The sequence below is a fragment of the Neopsephotus bourkii genome, unplaced genomic scaffold (genome assembly GCF_033783945.1).
Source record: "Neopsephotus bourkii isolate Nb327-2 ecotype Australia unplaced genomic scaffold, CSIRO-AGI_Nbou_v1 NB_855, whole genome shotgun sequence".
NCBI classification, from domain to species: Eukaryota; Metazoa; Chordata; class Aves; order Psittaciformes; family Psittacidae; genus Neopsephotus; species Neopsephotus bourkii.
The window spans coordinates 1,383,178-1,393,319 of NW_026901351.1; the positions used below are offsets into that span (position 1 = coordinate 1,383,178).

General features: G+C 45.5%; 1 protein-coding gene and 1 long non-coding RNA gene across 2 annotated transcripts in view; one reads left to right on the forward strand and one right to left on the reverse strand.

Annotated features, from left to right (window-relative positions):
* AHR (aryl hydrocarbon receptor) overlaps positions 1–5,885 on the reverse strand; it is a 60,326-nt gene extending 54,441 nt beyond the window's left edge. The window contains exon 1 of the mRNA XM_061356446.1: positions 5,432–5,885. Coding sequence (XP_061212430.1) covers positions 5,432–5,487 — 56 coding nt within the window. The 5' untranslated portion in view covers positions 5,488–5,885. The remainder of the gene's footprint in view (positions 1–5,431) is intronic.
* A 295-nt stretch (positions 5,886–6,180) lies between these two features.
* Positions 6,181–8,878, forward strand: LOC133213894 (uncharacterized). Its single transcript, XR_009725927.1, has 2 exons — positions 6,181–6,317; positions 6,661–8,878. It is a non-coding gene; the product is annotated as an uncharacterized LOC133213894 (long non-coding RNA).
* Positions 8,879–10,142: the final 1,264 nt, after the last annotated feature.

Genomic DNA, 10,142 nt, shown 5'->3' on the forward strand with positions numbered 1-10,142 from the left:
CAAATCAAACAATGATTTTCCTTAATTTTCCCTAGTTTTCCCCCTTGTCACCCAACTAAACTCCATTATATAAAAAGGCATCCTTCAGTGATGAAGGGAATGAGAGCGGAAGCGCCGGGAGGTGCGAGTAGCAAGCTAAACCATTTTCCATCCACTTATGTAAACTCTTGATGTTAAAGACAGCCCTAGCTACATTGCAGAAAATTACCTTCAAGGAAAATTATATGCTATGTCAAGATTAAATCCATGTATGTGGTACGTGTTTTATTTAAAAGATTTTTTTTTAAAAAAGGGGTAGGGGGAAGGACTAGAGGAGGGGGTGGATTTTAAGCTGATCTTTCAGTTCATGATCTTTTACCTTTCACAGGAAATTTGAGTTCTCTAATCAAAGGCCAGAGGTCTCTACACACTCAGTGCCTCTGAACTGAGCTACAATCCTTATCATTCAACAGTGCAAGACAAGCAAGCACTCTTAATTCTTATTTTACAATTCTAGAGGATTTGACATCATAACATTAGCTGACCAGTATTTTTACAGGTCTGCTATAGAATACTTAATCAGAACTTTCCATTACATATGTTTACTGTGTGCACCTCTACAGACATTAACAGCACCAAATTATTGCAAAGAAAGTGCAGACATACCCGAGTATTCATTATGATGAAAAGGCCAAAATAAGTTTCAATATTTAGATGCTATTTTGTATTTTTAAAGGGACACTGAAGCAGTTCTTTGAGAAAATGGAAACGCAAACGTATTTTTTTCATAATATGACAACAAAAACTGTGAAAAGGAAAAAAAATCAAAAACCAATTACTAAAAGCCATGGTAACTGATTTGCAATACTGAAGTGTGGAATTAAGTCAGGAAACACAATAATGTGCAAGATAAGCACTAAGGACACACCTAAATGTTAAAAGCAGTAATTCTATTTAAAAAATAATTTGAAGTTCATCAGAACCATTTTATTGCTCAGGAAAAAAGGATATAAGAGTATACATGTCATCTAGATAATGGATTTAATCTTTGCAGCTATGTATATTTGTTATCTCAGTAGTACATGTAATAACATATGTTATTCTTATTTATATGATTTAATTCAATGTAGGCCAGGTATATAAAATGCATGAGCTGCCATTAAGCAAGTCTTTCAATAGGTGACATCCTCCAAAATTCTGTTTACTTAAGCAACTGTAAAATACTTCTAGGCGTTTACTGTTCTTTCTCACAGGAAGTTTACAATTACTGAAAATTCAGCTAACAGTTCCTTTGGAAGCAATAAATACAACACAGACTACTGACCTCTTCAACCAGAAGTTGTAGTCAACCCATCCTGAAGGGGCACAAGACCCTTTCCAGTGACTTCTTTAGCAGGCAGTAAAGCCAGAGAAGACTTAGGCCACTGGAAGGATAAAGTTGTTTTTGCTAAAGCAAACCCCACCTCAATCAGCAGTGATCAATCAGCAACTCATCTGATGCTGGGCAACTGTCTTCTACTAGTAAACAATGCCATAGTTTGCTCAGGTTGTTTTGCTGTATGAAGGACTCCGCCAGAGTGATAGAGACAGCCAGAACACCAATCAAGAATTAAAGTTTCACACTTGCTTTTAACATATTTTATTACTGTTCAAGATGCCAACCCAAAGCTGTTTTGAAACAGGAAAAAAAAAAAAAAAAGTATGTTCGTATCTACTGACCACGATATCTACATCTGTGTACCTCCATTTGCTTCAGGTTCTCTTTCTAAAAAGTATACTTCTGCAAGAAGTATTGACCAAAAATCAACCAACCAAAGCCACCTCACAAGCCTTAAAACCAGCGAATTTTAAGTAGCAGTCCACATATAGTATGTTGGTACCAAAAGACTGGCAAGGCTATCACTTATATCTAAGTCTATTCTACATGCAATAAGAGTTTTATTGCCTGCTTTTCAAAAAAGAGGTGCAAGCTGCTGTTTGTAGCAGATCCTGCTTTACACAAAGGAATCTTTTAATGATTATTTTTCCTTTTCTCATGAACTTCCATTTTAGAAGTTTGCTCTGGCACTTCTTGTTTGTTTGTCTGAAAGAATAAATAGTTTACTTACTTTTTTTTTTTTTACATTAAAAATTACATTTCTGAAATTACTACAGCTACTCAAGGTTCAACCAGACAAACATTTTTCTCTGGAGCATTTCATATCATTAATACATTTAAGATAACATGGATCAAAACCATATTGTAATGCTAAAGAAACATGCCATCATGCATTTCATGCCTGCATAGTACGAAACATCTACACCTCCCCAACCCACTCCTTGTCTTTTATGTTTAGCTAGTTGTGCAAAACAATTCCTATTGGAACTGATAAAACAGTGAGAAAAACAAGGCAAATTAGAGCTAGCAGGCAGAAAACTATAAAAACTACAGGGTGGAGCTATACCTATTTAATATCCTTTACCTAATATTAGAGTCTATCTGCAGAAATCCCCAGTACCATAAAACCTGCATTTTATTCTTCCTACTACAATACTATTATATTAATTCAGCATGTCAGTTAATAATTCCCAGAGAAAAGGAATTCAAGACTAAAGAAAAAAAGGAAAAAGCAAAAAGTTGGGGCCATCGATTGCTGCCCAAGCTCCAGTGGGGGGCGAGAGGCCTCACAGACGTGCTGCCACCAGAGGGACTCGCAGGGTTCAAACATTGCATTGGAAGGAAACTGAAAGTCTCCCAGGTTTTAAGAAAGAGATTTCTGTAGCACAGTACATGCAACTGGAGTGCACATGGTTTAGTGGGCTTTTCTTTTTTTCTTTTGTTTTTTTTTTCTTTTCCCCGATAAGATGATGAACTGCAGAAAAGAGTTGCCTGTTAAGTGCCCCGTGCTTTTCTTTTTCAGCTGTGATACTGTAATTCCCTACCCAACTGAAGCAACACATTTCAACCCTCGGCACAGCCAGGCTACAGCCCGAGATTCACCTTTAAGTCTGGCTCTTCACAACGCACATAATCAGAACAGGGAGCTGCAGGGGGGGGGGGGTTTCTTAAACTGGTTTTGAGTTACTAGCATGGCTTTAAGGAGTTATTTGTACCTGATGCAAGAAGTATTTAATCCACTTCATTTTTTTTCCATGGCAACTATGACATTATATTAATAGCTTCTTCCATTTCTATAAGTTAGCTGCCTGCTGCCACAGGTTACCAATTACCATGCTCCATTCAGAGTTACATAGGCAGGAAATAAAACATTAGAAGAACTATCTGCAGAAACAATCTCTTCTATAAAAGAAACCAGTCCCAACAATGTATCACCTTTTCTATAAATGAAAAAGGAAAAGGGAGGGGAGGGGGGCAGGAGTGTGAGGAAGCTATGAATCCTACCAGGGGAAGAAACAGCAACCTCAAACATATTTAAGCCACAGTAGTGTCAAAACTTTAGTAACCAGCAGCAAGTACATCTTCCCTCCCTCCCCAGTCAGTTACAAAAGCTTATTGCCTCTCTCACTTTTTGGCCTAAAAGTATGGTAATCACGTATGTGAGAAATGGGAACCCTCTAACCTGCTTGCAATGTCCTGTAAGGTTGGTCTAACAGCAAAAGCAAACAAAGGGCATAGCCATTTTTAGGAGAGAAGAAATACATACACGTTATGTGCAAAATTACTTTGTCTTGCATAAAACCAATTCCTAGCAACCCAAGAAAGGTGGGTTAGTTACCAGCCTCCACTTCAATCTATGAGGCACTAAACTATTTTAATACTTTTAAGAAGAAACACACACTTCTTTCTCCCTTAGTCCTAAAGGGTAAAGTCCCTTACAGATAAACAGATATATTAGTAATAAAAAAAGGCTTCAAGTTCAACTAACCAGAGAAGCTGGGCCAAGTTACATAAAGAGGAGACACACAGAAAAGGACTACATATGTAGATACTACCATAAGGCTTCACATCCTCTAACCAAGACTAACCAGAATTTAATAGTAAGCCAGACATTAAGCGATTTTACCAGTAAGGCAGAACACCTTGCCCTTTCACAATCACAGCTCCAGAATTATTTGCATTAGTTATTGCTAATCCAGAAATACCACAAATATATTTTTATTTCTTCATGAAAAAACACATTCACTTCATATCATTCTTCCATACCTACAGAATGAATTTAACCCAGTACTTCTACATTTTTACTTGGAAAATAACTATCAAAAAAGCAAACTCTGTTGTTTTCATAGGGAATGCATCTTCTAGCAAGGGAATTTTCAAGCTTTTAGACTTTCTGTGTTAATTTGCAGGGTGAAGCCCCAGTTATGTATATGCATTCATTCTAACAACTCCAAACCCAAAGAAGCAAGCACTCGAGATAATTCCCCTCCCCCGCTCCCCCCACTCCCCCGCCGGACAGTTGTCTGCTATAAATCTAAAAACATGTAATTCACAATAGAACTTCGTTAAATATTTGTCATTCTCTCCTTCAACGCTTTTGAGGTCTTGGCAGTCATTTTACATGTACCAAAGTACCCTGCAGAAATACCACGGGGATTTTTTGAGCTTTGCTTAGTTTTCTTGCAACGCAGTAGTAATTTAGGAGCTATAGATTATGGACTTTCAGTTGAAAGTACAAATTATAAGCATCCCCCAGCCTGAAAAAACACTCTCCTGAGGCCAGCGTTTCAGTGGAACCTTCAAAGTCTGGAACGTAACCTAAAGCAGGTGCATAATATGAAATTACTCATGCGCTAAGCTGTTCTTAAGAGTTTCAAAATGATAAATTAATACAACAAACAGCCACCATAAGGACAGACTTTTTTCGTTTTGGATTGTCTGGTTTTTTTCCCCCTCTTTCTACTGGTCTCAGCACTTGAGTTTGTTTGGAGCTGAACAAATAACATGTATTGTAGTACCGGGGATTAAAGCTGGTTCAGCCTTCCGAAACAGGCTAAACACAGCTCTGCACGGTGGGAATCGGCCGAGCCTTTCCTAGCTCAGACGCCGCGCCGGTGGCAGAGACACGCTCCGGCAGCCGCGCAGCACTGCGGAGAGGGAGCGGAGCGGCCCGGGAGTACCGGAACGCGGGGAGTGCGGCAGTGACAGCGCGGCACTCGCCCGCCCACCCACCGGCAGGACCCACAGGCGGGACCCGCTCCGATGGGGCGAGCGCAAGCATCGCTCGGAGCAGTCACCTCAGATGCCTCCCAATGTAGGTCAGCCGGCTGCGCCGCGCTGTCGGCACAGCTCCCTCCTTCCACAGCCCCGACCCTCTGCACTCCGACACCCCTTTTCTCTTTAAGGAAACAAAGCTAAATGCAGTAAACCCCTCTGGCACCCCTGGGCGCCACCCCCTGCACCTCACCGTGCACCGGCCGGCCACCCCGGGCCTCCACGGCGCGGTACTGAGCCACGAGAAAGCCGGTCTTCCCTGTCCGCCTGCCTCCCCTCCCGCCCCGCGGGGCCACTTACATTTTCTGCACAGGTTTCCGCCGCTTGCGACTGGCGTAGGTGACATTGGGGTTCATCCTGCCGCGGCTCCACTGCTCCCGCCGCAGGCTTCACCGGCCGGGGCCGCCGCCCTCTTGCCCGCCTCGCCCCGGCTGTCAGGGCCCCACCGGCGCCGCAAGCTCTCGCTTTGCTTCACCCGCGCGCCCCAACCCTGCTGCCCGCGACCGGTCTCACTCTCGGCGGCGGCGGCGACGGCGGCAGCGGCTTCCCCAGCCGGGCGGGGACAGAGGCGGAGGCGCCACGGGGTGGGGATCCAGGTGATCGGCGGCGGCTACACCCACTCACCGCCCCCGGAGGGCGCAGGTGTAGGGGAAGGCCAGGGCTTTCCAGCGCCTTTTGCCTCGCGTTTGCCTCGCGTCTGCCCCGCCAAGGCGACGCCGTCTCCCGGCCGGCTCCCTCTGCGGCGGCGGGACAGTGCGCGACGGCCCCTCCACCCCACCACGGCCGCCGTCTGCTGGCCAAGCGCCTGCCAGTGTGCGCTGCGCGGCACGGCCCGGCCCGCCCCGCCCAGCCCAGCCACTCGGCCGCTCTCCCGCCCCGCCCCGCCCGGTTGATCGGCCACCGCCCCCTCGCCGGGGAGGCCCCTCGCTGCTGCGGGCGGAGGGAGCGTCTGTGCCGCCATGTTGGGAAGGTCACGCGAGGAGGGGCGGTGCCGGCGGGGGGCGCCGGGCGTGGGGAGACCACGACGGAAGCACTGCGGGGGCGGGGCTGGAGGCGGACGCTACCTGTGTGGCACGATGGGGACTGTGTCTCTCACGGCTCCTCACCTCCCTTGCGCTGGAAGCGTCAAGACCGCAGGATCCTCCGGCAGAGAAACCGGAGATAGCACGCGGCCGCCCAAAGAGGGGTGAGGGAGCCCTGGGCAGGAGTACCGGGGTTAGGGGACACGGACACACCAGGCTCCACCGGGAACAGGGTCAGCGGGACACCTACGGGAAAGAAGGAAGTCACTGGGCACACCGCTGCCGCTCGCCAAGCACTCGGGCATCCGTGGAGGAGGACGCAGTTCCTATCTTGTTAGGGCATAATTCCCCAAGTTGTTATACCGGCGTTCTAAGCTAAACACTTTAAGGGGAAGGAGCAGCAAAGAAAGTAAGAGGTACTGCCTGTTGACAAAACATCCACGGGGACCCTTTTCTGACCTGCCGCCGCTTCTCCCGCCCATTTTCCTCCACTGTTCTCTTTCGCAGCAGTAGAGCTCTCACCCCGGAATAATCGCGATCAACTTAGTTCCAACACTAAACTCGGGAGCCTGGGAGTCGCCCTTTGTAAACACAGGTTGTACGCGGGCAGAGAGCCATTAAGAGCTCCTCTGTCTCCCACCAAACATACCCGGGGGGGGGCAGAGAGCGACCGCAGCTGCGGGCTCAGGACCCCGTCGGCGTCCCCACGGTTCGGTGCCGCCGGATCCGCCCGTGCCCGGCTGCCGGGAGGCTGAGGCAGTGTCCGTGGTGCTGGCCCCTCTCCGTCCGTCCGCACCGCCCAGCCGGGCCGTCAGCGCTGCACCAGCGCCCGGGAGCTCGCGCGATGGTGACCGAAGCCCCGGACATGCGAGCGTCTCCGCCCCACTCTGCTGGTGGAGGTGATGAGCGGTGGCCCAGGTGTTAACGTGCGGGGAAAATAAGGGCTGCGCAAAGCCTGGCCATAGCCTACCAGCGGGCGGAGAGCGGCGCCCGCCTCGCAGTCGGTGCCGGTGCTCGTGCCTGGGCTCCGATGGGCTCTGCGGACGCTCCTCCTCCGCTGGGGCTCGGTAGCGCAACGCTTTCTTGTTCACCGGCTTAATTTGCTCAGTCTCCTGGGAAGCTCTCTCAGATGCAAAGTACGCTGAAACCAAGATATGCAGATAAAATCAATTTGACTAAACCTTAATGATGTTAAGGTGCTTGTTAGTACGGCAGGAGTTAACCCAACGATGTTTCGAAAATATGTCTTCAGCAAACAGGATTTTTGAAAAAATACAGTTAAAGAACCTTATGAGGTCGGTGCTTTGCAGTCATATTCCTGCCACATTCCTGGTCAAACACCTCTGCAGAGGACATCAGCTATTCACTAGCTTCTGTCACTCCTCAGTTCTTCACTCCTCTCTTCACAAGAACTTTCTAGTATCCTGGAAAACAAACAAACAAACATGCAAAACAAGCACGCAGATACAACCATGGTTGATACTGTACACCACGTCTTCCTTCTCCAGCCATTTTCTTTTGATTTTAGGGCAGAAACTGGAAATGAATGCACTCCAAACCCATCCATCAATCCAAGCACAGTTTCTGCCAGCCAAAACTCTCCAATCGCTTTCAGTACTCTTTTCACCCCTAGCCTCTCCCTGCTCGCTGGTTTCACCTTCTGTCAACACAAGCATGCAGTGATCACTCCGTATGCAGAACAAATTGCTGTTCTGCTTTTATTCTTCTCTTCAACTACATTATCTTTATGTTGAAAGCTTACCGTTATTGTTCAAGGCTCTTCTTCTAATTTTTAATTTAATGGCTTCCAGTTTGCCTTTTACTTCCTCACTGAGCAAAGTCTCTTTCTTGACCTTCTGTGCTACGTAGATACTGTCAGAAATACCCATACTTATACTGTTTCATCTGCCAGCTTCACCTCTAGTAGGGGCTACATGAAGAAGAAATCAGGCTTTAGCCTCCCATGATGGACTTCATCTCCGAGTTCCCTTCTGAGGCCCTGGGAACTTGCATGGCATCAGGGAGGTACTGTGGTTATTCTTCAGCTCTCTGATTTGGTGAGTAAGGAAGATGCATGCTGCTGGGCAGAAAGCACATCTTCTGAACATTTGCCGCTACCTGCTATTGGAAATCCACTTCTATGGATCAGCCACCTATTTAACAACAAATACAAGATTTCGGTTGTTCAGCACACAGAGAATCACAGAGGGCATGGAGAGCTTCCTTATGTGTCACTGGGGCCTTTTGCACACAGGCACCTAACATATTTGATATGACAGTATCTGCAGCTTTTGCAAATCCATCCTCACCTGACTCTTTGCCTAATCCAGTCTCAGTATTTTCTTTTCTATTTGATAATTTGGATACAGTAGAGATCCTGTGTCATATTCAGTGTAAAACAAGTAAAGCCCATCCAATCATGATTTAGCAACCGTGGAGCCTTCTTTACAGTGTAAGATTTTTTTGTTGGGCTTTTCTTATTATTACTGTTCTTTTTAAAGTAGTATTTTTTCAGGTTTAACAACGTGTTTGATCTTGCAAAAGATGACTGTGACTGATGTCATGTGGTCAATTAAAAGGATTTATTCCTCTGTAGATCACCTTCATGTGTGTTGTAGAGCTCTAACTAGCCTCTTCTCATTTTATCTCTAGGCTACTACCCAGGCAGATTATTAGGTCTGAACTAAAGATCACATCTTCCATAATAAATTCTCTTGAACCACTAGCAATCACTTTTCTCCTCATTACTGAAATCCAGCCTTTCTGCCTTTGTATTCATAAATTGTGATGCCATTGAATAGTATCTTTAAGAAAAATGTGTTTGTGCATCAAGGGAGTGGTTGCTTTCCCTATCCCTGGTGTGTGTGATGTGCCATATTAATGAAGACATTCTTCCATATCTGGTATGCTTTGTGGTTATTATCTTCTTCCAGAGCTCTTGCTTGTCAGCAGTCACACCTGCTGCCCTGGCTCCAAAAGGAGTGATGTTCTTTTGTTCCATGCATGTGTTCTGCCCCATTTCTTCTCCTGTCCTGCACAGTCCCATCCTCAGCTCTGCCTCCTGGCCCCTCACTCATTTCACAAGTTGGGAGCTTTTTTGAAAGAGGGGACTTTTTCTAAACAGACAGAAATTCCTGAGTGGGCTGGAAATTCACAGGATCACCATGAGACCAACAAAATTCTTGTCATTTGGGAGGAATTCATAAGAATTATAAACACTGCTTGCTATCTTAAGGTCATCTCTGACTCATTTCTAGCCTTTATGCTACTCTTTCTGTCCATAGCCAACATTTTACTTCCCTCAGCTTAATTATGTGTGCTGACTTGTTCTAGTTGTTTTCAGTGCAAATAGAACAGAAGAAATCTGGTTTGGTTATCTATGATTTCTCTTCTGCCTCCCTGAAGACGAAGAAAGAGGAGTGTTATTTAGAATTGTGATTTGTGCAACTCAAATTTGGGAGGTATACAGAAGTACTGCTGATTTAGGTGTTATTTTGCATATGCCTTTCTTCTGTTAAGAAAGAATATCTATGGTAACTCAGGTGACTGTACTAATTTCAGGGAACTAATAATCTAGAGAAGTTCAATTAGTCAGTGGATAGTTTACATACTGATTCTATAGTGACTGGAAGGTCACAAAAACATTTTACTGTGAGGAGCCGGGAATAGTGAGGGAAATTCTGCCCCACTTTTTAAAACTTAAACAGAAATAAGTATATCTAGAGAAAAGAAACTCAGTAATGGGGTTAACAGTACACTGCCTTATACTGACTTTCTTATAAAAGTCTCATTTACAGGTACTAGTTGAACTGTACACAGTTTTAATGACAAATAGGCTGACAAGAAACTTTTTTCTTTTTTTTTTTTTGTTTGTATTTTGTTGTCTTTTTGTTGTTTGTATTTTTGAAACCACAGGACAGAACCAGCACATTCTTTTTCTCTTCTCCTGTCTCCACACATGGGTCCCTGTGCCCACTACCCTTGAAGGG